Source organism: Myodes glareolus, chromosome 6, assembly GCF_982192425.1.
Source record: "Myodes glareolus chromosome 6, mMyoGla1.1, whole genome shotgun sequence".
Taxonomy (NCBI): domain Eukaryota; kingdom Metazoa; phylum Chordata; class Mammalia; order Rodentia; family Cricetidae; genus Myodes; species Myodes glareolus.
The window spans coordinates 9,010,956-9,023,197 of NC_142031.1; the positions used below are offsets into that span (position 1 = coordinate 9,010,956).

General features: G+C 49.2%; 1 protein-coding gene across 3 annotated transcripts in view; it reads left to right on the top strand.

Moving 5' to 3' along the window:
• Mfn2 (mitofusin 2) overlaps window positions 1-12,242 on the top strand; it is a 28,409-nt gene that overhangs the window by 7,512 nt on the left and 8,655 nt on the right. For all 3 annotated transcript variants that reach the window (XM_048461345.3, XM_048461336.3, XM_048461355.3), the window contains 8 exons: window positions 3,129-3,264; window positions 6,650-6,812; window positions 7,743-7,867; window positions 9,290-9,398; window positions 9,499-9,606; window positions 10,430-10,583; window positions 11,251-11,318; window positions 11,453-11,574. In XM_048461345.3, coding sequence (XP_048317302.1) covers window positions 3,129-3,264; window positions 6,650-6,812; window positions 7,743-7,867; window positions 9,290-9,398; window positions 9,499-9,606; window positions 10,430-10,583; window positions 11,251-11,318; window positions 11,453-11,574 — 985 coding nt within the window. The remainder of the gene's footprint in view (window positions 1-3,128; window positions 3,265-6,649; window positions 6,813-7,742; window positions 7,868-9,289; window positions 9,399-9,498; window positions 9,607-10,429; window positions 10,584-11,250; window positions 11,319-11,452; window positions 11,575-12,242) is intronic.

A 12,242-nucleotide genomic window follows, 5' to 3' on the forward strand; every position in this document is an offset into this window, starting at 1 on the left:
CCTGTGCCCTTCTCTGTGCGGGCAGTTCCAGCCACTATATATCAGGCTCCCTCTAAAGGGTGCCCAGCTACAGGTCTGGAGCTTGTTTGTGGAGACTCAGGTCCTGAGTCTTCTCTGTCCTTGGTTTCCTTGTGTGTGAAAGAGGGATTCATGTGAGACTAAGAATCTTCAGGTTTACCTGCAGAACCTAGCAGACCCAGTGGTGCAGGGCTGCACCCCTAGTTCGGGTCCAGTGGTGCAGGAGTGCACCCCTAGCTCAGGTCCAGTGGTGTAGGGGTGCACCTCAGTTCAGGTAGACTGTCTCTCCAGCCTGCTCATTGTCTCACACGGGCAAGCCCCCATTAAAGAAAAGGACCATGTCCAGTTTTGTTAACCTCTCCGTGCCCTGCCCTGTGCATGGGGCTTAAGGAAGGAATGTTCCCTGGGTACCCTGAATCGTCAGGTTTGACTCTGAATTGAGGCTGAAATGATTGCAAAATACGACCTGTTTATTTATTAGTAGCTCTGCTCTGCCTTCCCTGAGCCTAGGTATGCAGAGGTGGTGGCCAGGCTGCTGCCTTCCCAGAGCCCACTGCCCTCTGTGCCCTGAGTCATTGTCTCACGTGATGTCGTGGACAGGCAGGTGTTTCGGGAAGGTGTCCTTTCACAGCTGTTTGCTGTGTCTTTTAGTGAGACTCTCAGGCCCTTGTTTGTTGATCACATAGAAGGAAAGAGGCGAGTGCTGGAGCTGTGTTTGGGATTGTTCTGGTTAGGGGGAGGAGGCTTCACCCAGGCAAACAGTTAGAGCTAGTCAGCCTGCAGACGCTTGTTCAATGAGGCCGTGTGCCTGAGAGCCAGCTTCCTCCTATGAGGCTTTGCAAAGGTCATGCCCATGTGCCCATATAAGGGAGGAATGTTGCTGCATCTGGGGTGGGGTGACTGCTGGAACAGAGGTGGCATGTTGGCTGGGTCACTTCCTTTCATGGCACTAATCAGAGGGAAAACTCACTAGGTAGTCTCTGATGTGCCACTTTTCATACTCCAGATGCTTTGGGGAGTGTTCTTGGGACTGGGACCTGCCAGGCTGGTAATTTGCTGCAGGCCCAAACACCCTTCTTGCCAGATAGCTGAAGCACTTTGCGGTGGATGGGTGAGGCTGGTTCTTGCTCAGTTCCATTTTCTGTAGTGATTTTTATTTTTAATCCACCTGCCTGTCAAGGGCTCTGGGGGAAGCAACACAATCCTCTAGGCATTCATTTACTCAGCGAGTGATGGTGCACCTGCTGGTCCAGCCATCACATGGTAGATAATGCAGACAGCTGAGCTAGCCAGTTACGTCAGGGAGAAGAAGTACAGCTTGCTGTGAATGCATAGACAGGGATCTGCTCAGGTGGCAGTGTGCCTGGGAAGGCTTCCTGGGCCTGTACTGTCCATGCTAGACCTGAGACCAAGTGGACATGAGCCACATTACTTCATAACAGGGTGCTGTTCTTCAGAACATCAGTTGAATTAGGGTGGGTAGCAGCAAGCCAAGCCTAGAGGGAGAAGAGTCTGGTGAGTTTGGGGAGGTGGTGTGGTGAAGTTAAAAGTAGGGACTGGCAAGGCCAGGTGTGGTGGCACATGCCTTTAATCCCAGCAGAGGCAGGTGGACCTCTGAGTTCAAGACCAGTCTGGTCTACAGAGCAGATGTTAGGACAGTCAGGACTGTGTTACTCAGAGAAACCCTATCTCAAAAAAACCACACACACACACACACACACACACACACACACACACACAAAGTGGGGGCTGGCAGCACAAGAGGCTGTGTGGCCAGTTAGGCCCAGGTCAGGAAGGACCTCTCAATGTGACATGGAGTGGAGAGGTCCTATACTCCAGAGCCAGATTGCTTGCTTCAAATGGTGTATTGTGTGCATAACAGAGATTAAATGAGACCATATTTGAAAACTGACTAGAGGGCTGGCGGGATGGCTTGGTGAGTAGAGGTTCTTGTCTCCTCCCTGACCACCTGAAATCTATCCCTGGGACCTACGTGGTGGAAGAGAAAAGAGTCCTGTGAGTTGTCCTCAGAGCTCCACATGCACATTGTGGCACATGGGCGCCACTCATGCTAAAAAATGAAAGTTAACTTTTAAAAAAGTGACTCTAACAGTGCCTGGCATGTGAGGATTCTGTAAGCATTTGTCAAGGAGTACTATGACTGATGGGGCTGGAGAGATGGCTCAGCAGGTAAAGGCACTTGCCGAGCAAGCCTAGGATTAGGATCTCGGAACCTAGGTGGAGGTGAAGGAGAGAACTGATTCCGAAAAGTTGTCCTCTGACCTCACATGTACTTGTGACGCATAAAACCCCTTCCATCATGTACAAGTAAAGAGTCAAGTGTTCAGGTACTCACCCAGCACTTCGCATTGAATTCATTTCATTTTTAGACCCTTAGGGAAGAAGATGCTGCTGTTCTTATTGAAGCATGAATTCTAATTGGTCTTAATAATAAAAACTCAGAGTCAGATATTAGGGGGTAAAAGCTGAAAGATCAGAGAAGCAGAGGAGCCAGCCACTAATTCTTACCTCTGTGAACTCCTCAGATTGAATGGGGTGTCCTGTCCCTACAAGTCCTCAGACTGAATGCTTTCTCTACAAAACTTGAGATTGATTCCTAAGCTCCTGTCTCCTTCTGCCGTATATTCCTCTCTCTGCTCAACCAGATCACTTCCCTATTCCACCTCCCTAGAGCTGGGATTAAAGGTGTGAGCCACCACCGCTTGGTTCTGTTTCTTTTTTAGACAGGATCAATTTTGTGTTGCCCAAGTGGTCTTGAACTGTCTCCCCAGTGCTGGCATTAAAGGTGTGCACCACCACTGCCTGGCCTCTATGGCTAACTAGTGTGGCTAGCGCCGTACTCTGATCTTCAGGCAAGCTTTATTAGTTGGAGCACAAACAGCATGGAGGAGCCTTGTCAGTCTTCCTCCCCAGTCTGTTCATAGCTGCCACACAGTAGGACTATAGTAGGGAGTCTGGAACTTTCATGTGGTGGCAGAGCCGAGAGTCAACAGAGGTGATCTTGTGTTGGAGAGCGAGGCCTCAGCATGAGGGAGGCCATCACTCTGGAGATCTGACCACACACTGACCCACTGTCATCCTCCCTCCAGACACCCACAGGAATGCAGAACTGGACCCAGTTACTACAGAAGAGCAGGTCCTGGACGTCAAAGGGTATCTGTCCAAAGTCAGGGGTATCAGCGAGGTACTGGCCAGGCGGCACATGAAGGTGGCTTTTTTCGGCCGGTGAGTACTTCGAAGCCCTCCCTGGCCGGTGGTTGGGGTGGGGATGGATACAGGTGAGGGAGAGGTCCTCTCCACTGGGGAGCAGTGGTGTGCCCTGAGTTCATATGCTCTTTATGATTGTTTTTTAAGGGAACACTGCTTTTATTTTTTTTTATTACAATTTTATTTATTTGATGGGGGATGTGCACAAAACTGCATATATGAAGAAGGTCAAGATAGCTTATGGGACTCAGTTCTCTCCTTCTGTCTTATGAATCCTGGGGATCAAACTCAAGCTGCTGGACTAGCAGTAAGCATCTTTCCCCACTGAGCCATCTCACCAACCCTTCTTAATTTTTAAATTGTGATTCTTAACAAAAATCTTTATGGATGGAGATGGAACTAGGGCCTCACACATGCTGAGCTGTGTCTGTCACTGAGCTGTGCCCAGCTCCTGGGTGAGCCATCAGAGAGTGTGTCCCTGGGAAGATGGCAACGATGCTCTACAGCTAGTCCCCAGAGCTTTTCATCTGGTAGAGCGAAAGTCGCTCCTAGTAAATAGTGACTTCCTGATCCCCACACTCCCCAGCCCTTGGCAGCCATTATTCTGGCCTCATCCTGCCTGAGCCTCCCAGTGCTGGGATTTGACTATACTTAATCCTAGCCAGGAAGCTTGGAATTGATGAAGTTACTGCTCTAGACACCATATACATGGAATCACACGGGAGTTTTCAGAGGTTGTTTGTTTGAGATAGGGTTTGTCCATATAGCCCTGCTGTGGCGCCACCACGTGCAGCAGTGTTTGTCATTCAGTGACTGACTTATCTCAGCACAGCGTCCTCACCGTTGTCCATGTCGTAGCATGCATCAGGACTTGTTCTGTGTGCAGGTGTGCGTGCGTGCGTGCGTGTATGTGTGTGTGAGGGTGTTGGAGATTGTGTGTTTTTCTCAGTCACTCTACTTTATTGAGCCAGGTTCTCACTAAAACCGAAGTTGACCACTTCTAAGCTTGTCAAGGTAACCAGCTTGCCCCAGGGATTAGAGAGCTGGGATTGCTGCCACACCTCCCTGGCTTCTACATGGGTTCTGGGAATGTCCCCAGCCCAGCTCCTTTCCATATAAGGCTGAATATTCCATTTCATGTGCATGTGACATTTTATTTGTTCATCTCTATGAACGTTTGGGTTGTTTTGGCTTTTTGACTGTTAGATAATGTCACTGTGTGCACATGTGTGTAGATGTCATTTCTGGTCCCTTCTGGTTCTTTGGGTTTGTCCACAGAAGTGGAATTGCTGGTGAATCCTGTCATTCTGCTCTGAAGCTCGCTAGCTCTCACTAGTGTTTTCTTCAGCAGCTATACATTGATTGTATAGTCCCCCAGCAGTGCACACGGGTAGTTCTGCACACCCTTGTCAACAGTGTTCTGTGTTTTGATAGCGGCCATGCCTCTGAGTGGGGAGTAACAGTCTGATGTGGGGTTCTTTGTTTTTATTTATTTTTGTTTGGTTTGGTTTTTGGAGATAGGGGCCTTACTGTGATGTCCAAACTGGTTTTTAACTTCTGGGCTCAGGTGATCCTACCCCAGCCTCAGTGCTGGACCCTTCATATTGGGCTCTCAGTGTGGTTTGATTTGTATTTCCTTAATGTTAGTGGTGCTGAGCTGCTTTTCCTGTGCTGATTGGCCTTTTAGGTATCTATATCTATTCCTTAGTTAGGTTGTTCTTTCGGTTATTGCTGCGTTGTAGGAGCTTTTAAATACTTTAAAGACTCGTTTATTTTCTGTTATGCTCATGGGTATGTTCACTTGGTACCGGTCTCAGTGCCAGTCAGTGGCACTAGATCCCACTGGAGCTGGAGTAGACGGTTGAGAGTTGCTGAGAACTGACCCCAGGTCCTCTGCAAGAGAAGTGCTCACACTTAACCACTGAGCCAGTGGTTCTCAATCTGTGGGTTGTGACCCTTTTAAGGGTCAGACAACCCATATTTATGTTATGATTAATAACTAGAAAATTGCAGTTATGAAGTAGCAACAAAAATACTTTATGGTTGGGGGTGACTACAACATGAGGAACTAACTGTATTAAAGGGGTCACAGTTAGGAAGGTTGAGAGCCACTGCACAGAGCCATTTCTCCAGCCCTTTAAATACATTCTGTATATTTGTAGATCTTAGTCATTCTGCAGGGCACCTTTTCACTCTGACAGTTATATCCTTTGGTGTCCAGTCCTTTATTTGGCGTAGTCTAATCGACTACATAGGCTTTTTCCTGTCCATGGGGTCATAACCTAGTCACCGCTGTGCTGTGAAGCTTTCCCCTTTGTTTTTAGAGTTTCAAGTATAATAAGGAGGATCAGGCACTAAAAACAATTGACACCTGAGACAGGTGTGTCTCGTTTGCTAAGTGCTTGCCTGCTATGTATGTGAAGCCCTGGGGCCCAGCATGATGGCACTCACACCTACAATACCAGCACTCTGGAGTGGAGGGGATGGGATGGATTCAAGGTCATCCTTCATTTGGAGTTTGACGCCAGTCTGTCAAAAACAGAACTACAGTTCTACTTAGGTTAAAGGTCCTAGATAAACTAACTGGTGCTTGGCACACAATGGTAGTGTAGAGTGAACACTGTGTCTCAAGTTCTGTCCTTGATTACTTGTGATCTCAAGTGTGCCCTCAGCTTCTCGGGCCTGTTGTTTCTTCATCCTTTCCTGGAAGGTGTGGCCTGGCCCTCACCTGGGTGCTCGTGTCTGTCTGTGTCACTGGGCACATGGAGATGGTGGCCTTGGAAGCTGTGCGCTGCTGGGGATTGCCATGCAGAATGAGAGAGAGTGTTCCCCACTAAATTCTGGAGTAGGCAAGTGTGCAAATGGAGCTGTTTACAAGAAGCAGAATGTAGAAAGGGGCGTGCTAAATAGAACACTAAAGGAATCCTCCCTTTTGCCTGGCACTGCTGGGCCTGAGAAGTGGAGCTTCATGTGGGAGGAGAAGCATGATAGGAAAATAGCCACACAGCAGGTCCAGTGTTGGGAAGCAAGGACATGGGATCATTTGGACAGGATGACAACCCTGGGGACAGGACCCACGGTTTAGGGGAGAGCATGATTTACTTTGAAGACAGTTTCCATCAGTGCTTACTTATTGAGTGGTGCTGGACTGTGAGACGTCACACGTCTGTACCAGGCCCTGCTGCACCAGCTGCCTGCAAGCTGCTCTGAAGTGCTGAGCACATAACAGGTTCAGGCTGAGGGATGTTTGCCTGCCATTTTAACAGACACGGAGCCCTCCTTTCAGTGCTACCTGGGTGCCGTTGACATGGCAGAGAATAAGAAGACTCTTCAGCCCAGGCTGGGCACTACAGTGTGACAGCCCAGACTGTATTGTTCATGGCCTCACTGTTGTTTCTCCTAGGACGAGCAATGGGAAGAGCACTGTGATCAATGCCATGCTCTGGGACAAAGTTCTGCCATCTGGGATTGGCCACACCACCAATTGCTTCCTGCGGGTGGAGGGCACAGATGGCCACGAGGCCTTCCTCCTCACTGAGGGCTCGGAAGAGAAGAAGAGCGTCAAGGTGGGTCTGGCCAGCCAGCTCTCTGCTGTGGGTGCCGGTGGGTGCAGTGCGGACACAGAGCAGCTAGCACATCAGTGTCGCAGGGCTCACCCACCTCCATGCTCGTGAGCTTTGTGGGGGATTGTGAGAGTGTTTGGGAGGTCGGGAAAGTGGGGCACCAGGAACAAGGCCCGGCTTGTTGAGGGTGAGAGGCTGAGCCGGCTGGCTGTGCACTGAGCAGGGAGGAGAGCACATATGTTCCTCCTGGGCTTGCCAGCAGGGTGTGGTTCCTGAGTGTGCTCTGGGATTCTCATGCCCAGCCAGCAGCCGCTGTGTTCTCACTTTCTGAGAGGCATCTGTGCTCTGCTTGGAGCCAGGTATGCATTTTGATTCATAGGGGATTAATCCTTGCAGAATAAATTGAGCTTCAGGGTGATATTTGAGAGACGGTCCCTGTGAAGAGTGCTTGCTGCTCTTTCAGAGGACACGAGTTCACTTCCCAGCACTGTCAGGTGCCTCACACATTATCCTGTAACTCCAGCTCCAGGGCATCCAACGCCCTTTTCTGGCCTTTGTGGACACCTACGTACATGCACATAGATAAAAATTAATGAACCTTTTAAACATTTCCTTATTTTATGTGTATAAGTGTCTGCCTACTCGTATGTCTGTGTACCACAGAGGTGTCTGGTGCACGCAGTCTATCTAGGAGGGCTTCAGATCCCCTGAAACTGGAAACTGGGTACAGTTCTGAACTGCCATGTAGGTGCTGGGAAATGAACCCAGGTTCTCTGGAAGAACAACCAGTACGCTTGAATCTTTTTTTTTTTTTTAAAGGAAAGGGGCTAGCCAGTAGGTCAGCCATCCCAGACTGCTGTGTTGTAGTAGGTGGCACAGATCTCCCAGCTGATACTTCTTGACCTGATATTTATTTCCTTCCTCCACTGTCAGACTGTGAACCAGCTGGCACATGCCCTCCATCAGGACGAGCAGCTGCATGCAGGCAGCCTGGTGAGTGTGATGTGGCCCAACTCCAAGTGTCCACTTCTGAAGGATGACCTCGTGCTGATGGACAGGTGAGAGGGGAGAGACTCCTAGCAGCCCAGTCTGAGGGTACCAGCTCTTCATTTCTGCGTGATTCATGTTGAAGGTCCCTATGCCCTCTCTTTGCTCTGTTTTAAGTACTGGAGCCTTTCAGAGAGCTCAGCCAAATCTTTCTGCCCCTTGGATTTCTTCCAGGGCCTGGTTGGTTATCATGCTCACTGGCATCAGTGCCCTGCAGATGTCCTAGGAGTGGGCTGTTGGAGAGATAGTGGCGCTGAAAAACGGGGGAGGCTCTACATGCCAGTCACTGTTTGGGTTCTGCCAGTTCAAGCTGGTTCTGGCTTCAGAGGCGCTTGCTCTATAAAACAGTCCTTGGAAGATTTGTGCAACAGATTTAAATAGGCTCCTTGCTCCCTTAGTTCCTTTCCTTCTGGAACACCAAAACACAATTCTATAGACTGTAGCCTGGTACAACTTAGGACCTGTTTAATCATTTCACTTGCCTCTGTCTAAAATGCCATTGGCAGAGTGGGTCTTTAGCAATCCTCAGGACATTGGCTTTGGGAAGGCTGGTGATTCCAGAACAGTTAGTGTGTGTGTTGGGTAGCATATATGGTCATTTTATTCCTTTTGAAGGAATACTTCGCCCTGCATTTTGGACACGTTACTCCTACACCAAAAAATACAATACTTTGTATGGCCTTGACCTGGACTCAAATGCAAACTTGGAAGTTGGGCATGGTAGTGCATGCCTTTAATCACATATCTAGAGAGATGAAGGCAGGAGGACCAGGAGTTCAAGGTCAGTCTCTGCTACATGCCTATCTCAATTTTAAAAAGGAAAATTCAAAACTTGAATTTGGTTTCAGTTAGAGAACTAAAAACTACAAGTTCTTATGTTTTTATAAAAGTAACAGGTGCTGTCTGGTGGTAATAGCACATGCCTTTAATCCCAGCACTCTGCAGAGCAAGTTCCAGGGCAGCCAGGACTACACGGAGAAACCCTGTCTCAAAAAACAAAACCAAGAACAAACAAACAAAAAGGTGGGGGAGGATAGGTGCTAAAAAACTGTGATGCCGGGAGGGGGAGGTGGTAGCGCAAGCCTTTCATCCCAGCACTCGGGAGGCAGAGGCAGGCGGATCTCTGAGTTCGAGGCCAGCCTGGTCTACAAGAGCTAGTTCCAGGACAGGCTTCAAAGCCACAGAGAAACCCTGTCTCGAAAAACCAAAAAAAAACCAAAACAACAACAATAACAACAACAACAAAAAACAACGAACTGCAAATTCCTCAGTGATCCAGAAGGTCAGGGAAAGGGAAGTAAAGCTCCCTGGAGAGGGTGGACTTGCCTCCCTCTTTCCTCTCCTTCGCCCGACTGCCTTGTCAGTCCCAGGGCTGTTCACACTGGACCCAGGCCCTGCTCCTGACCATACTGATTTACACCTGTCCCCACCAGCCCTGGGATCGATGTCACTACGGAGCTGGACAGCTGGATTGATAAGTTTTGCCTGGATGCTGATGTGTTTGTGCTGGTGGCCAACTCAGAGTCCACGCTGATGCAGACGGTAACTCTTTTCCACCTTGTCCCTGGGCCTGCTGGGCAGGACAGCTAGTGGGGCCTTGACTGGCAGGACCCCTCCTCCACCAAGGTCCTCCCTTGTTTAGGAGAAACAGTTCTTCCACAAAGTGAGCGAGCGTCTCTCCCGGCCCAACATCTTCATCCTGAACAACCGCTGGGACGCCTCTGCCTCGGAGCCTGAGTACATGGAGGAGGTGGGTGTCTCTCTGGCGGTTTAGAGACTGCCGTGAGCCGTGAACACTAGCCACTGCGATCTGCTTATGTCCCCCAGGCAGCCTCAGATCTCGTTATCAAGTCATTGCCCAAGATCACCCATGTAGTCACTGGTGGCGGTAGTCATTCCCTTCTCCTATCCGTTCACTTTCTCTCTTTTCCTTGATTTCTCTTGGGGTGAAAGAGCATCCCTGCCATGTTCATTTTCATTTTTGTTTTTCTTTTCATTTGGGCCAGTACCTGTTTGGTTCAAGAAAAGCTCAGTACATGTAGAAAGAGACTTTAGGAAGGCATTTGGGAAAGAAGCTTAAAGAGAATGAAAATAGGTGTTTTCTAGGACAGCCCCCAACTCTGATTTTGTGTGAAATAAAAGGGATTTGTGAGTCCAGATGCTGCCGAGGCTCGTCACAGAGCTTTCGTTGTGGTTCTGTCTCCACACCTGAGGGAGTGGGACGCTTGCTGGGAGTCTGTGGAGGTTCTTAACCCCTTTAAGTTCTGCCTGGGAACTGAGACTCTCTAGGGGTGCTTGTTGTTTGATAAGTCAAGGTCCTGGAACACTTGACTTGTCCGTATAGAGCCAGGTTTAGTCTCCTTTCTTTCTGGGACACCAAAGAAAAGCGTTAGGCAGACTTTGACCTGAGGTACTCTAGGACCTGTTCTGTGTCTCAAGCACCCAGAGAGGAACTAGGGAGGCTCATAGTTCTAGAGCAGAGGTGGTGGGTGACATCCCTTTTGCTTGTTGAGCCGTGTGGATCGGGTTCCCCACTCCTGCCCTGCTCACACACAGCTGTCTGTGTGACCCAGGTGCGGCGGCAGCACATGGAACGCTGCACCAGCTTTCTGGTGGACGAGCTGGGCGTGGTGGATCGAGCTCAGGCTGGGGACAGGATCTTCTTCGTATCTGCCAAGGAGGTGCTCAGTGCCAGGGTCCAGAAAGCCCAGGGCATGCCAGAAGGAGGTAACCATGAGAGCCGACGGCCTCCTTTTTTATGGATATTTGAAATGTTGAGTCTCTTACTGGGTCTGTTGGTGGCACTTGGTCTGGCAGCGAGGTGGTGCGCAGAGCCTGGAGGGAGGTCCTTGTTCCTTAGAATCAACTAGGAGACGCCCCTGGGCCTGTCTTTGAGGGCATTTCCAAAGAGGAGTCCCTGAGGGGAATGACTCACCCTTAATGTGAGCTGCAGCATCCCATGGGCTGGGTCCCAGACTGAGTGTAAAGGAGAAAGCACCAGCATTCCTTGTTTCTTTGCCCTGTGAGGTCTGGGCAGGCAACCTCAAGTTGCTGCTGCCATGTTCGATTGTTTCCCCGCAGACTGGGAGCCAGGGGAAGCTTGCTTTCCTCCCTTAAGTTGCTTTTTGTCAAGTGATTTTGGCCACAGGGTTAGAAAAGTAACCTAGAGGGGTTGGAGAGATGGCTTAATGGTTAAGAAGTACTGGCTGCTCTTCCTGAGGATGGGTTCAATTCTCAGCACCCACATGGCAGCTCACAATTGTCTGTAACCCCAGTTCCAGGAGATCTGACACCTTCATACCAGTGCACGTAAAATAAAGTTAAAATTTTAAAAAGAAAGTAACCTAGAGAAGGGATTTCTCCCGTTTCCTCACTAACACTGCCATTCTCCTAGGGGGCGCTCTTGCAGAAGGATTTCAAGTGAGGATGTTTGAATTTCAGAATTTTGAGAGGCGATTTGAGGTACGTCTCTGATTCTGGTATATAGTGATTCTGTCCTTCCAGGTTCTCTCTAGCCCTGTCCCTGGCTATGAAAGCCACAGCCTAGTCCTTGGAGGTGTTGGCACCACCTCCCTCAGTGCCTCTGTCTGTTCCAGGAATGCATTTCCCAGTCTGCAGTAAAGACCAAATTTGAGCAACACACAGTGCGGGCTAAGCAGATTGCAGAGGCCGTTCGTCTCATCATGGATTCCCTGCACATTGCCGCCCAGGAGCAGCGGTGAGAGCCCAATTCTAAGCAGAGGGAGTGCTGGGAAATTACGCTTCTGTGTATTTTGCTTTGGGCAGCTAAAAGATACATCTAAGATCAGAGTGTTAATGTTGAGCTGAGTCCATGGGCTCACACCCAGACCACATTAAAAGTTAAATAGACTGGTCTACAAGAGCTGGTTCCGGGACAAACTCCCAAAGCTATAGAGAAACCCTGTTTTGAAAAATTTAAAAAAAAAAAAAAAGTTAAATAGAGCTGGGCAGTGGTGACGCATGCCTTTAATCCCAGCACTCAAAAGGCAGAGGCAAGCCAATCTCTGTGAATTTGAGGCCAAAAGTAAGTTCCATGACAGCCAGGGCTGTCTCAGAAAAAAAAATTTTTTCATACTGTTGTTATAGAGTGTGTGTCTATGTAACAGCTCACATGTAGAAGTCAGAGGACAACTTTGTGGAATCATATCTCTCCTTGCACCTTATCTGGATTCTAGGGAGTGAATTCAAGTCGTCTGGCTTGCATAGCAAACATTTAATCCACAAAGCCATCTTGCTGACTTGCCACACATTACCCCCTCCCTTATTAGTTAGCAGAACTGTTTCTTACCCTCCCCTCTTTAGCCACCTCTCTCCTCTGTCACCACCTCTCTCCCTAAAGGAAGCCTGAGGGATGAGGGGCTGTCT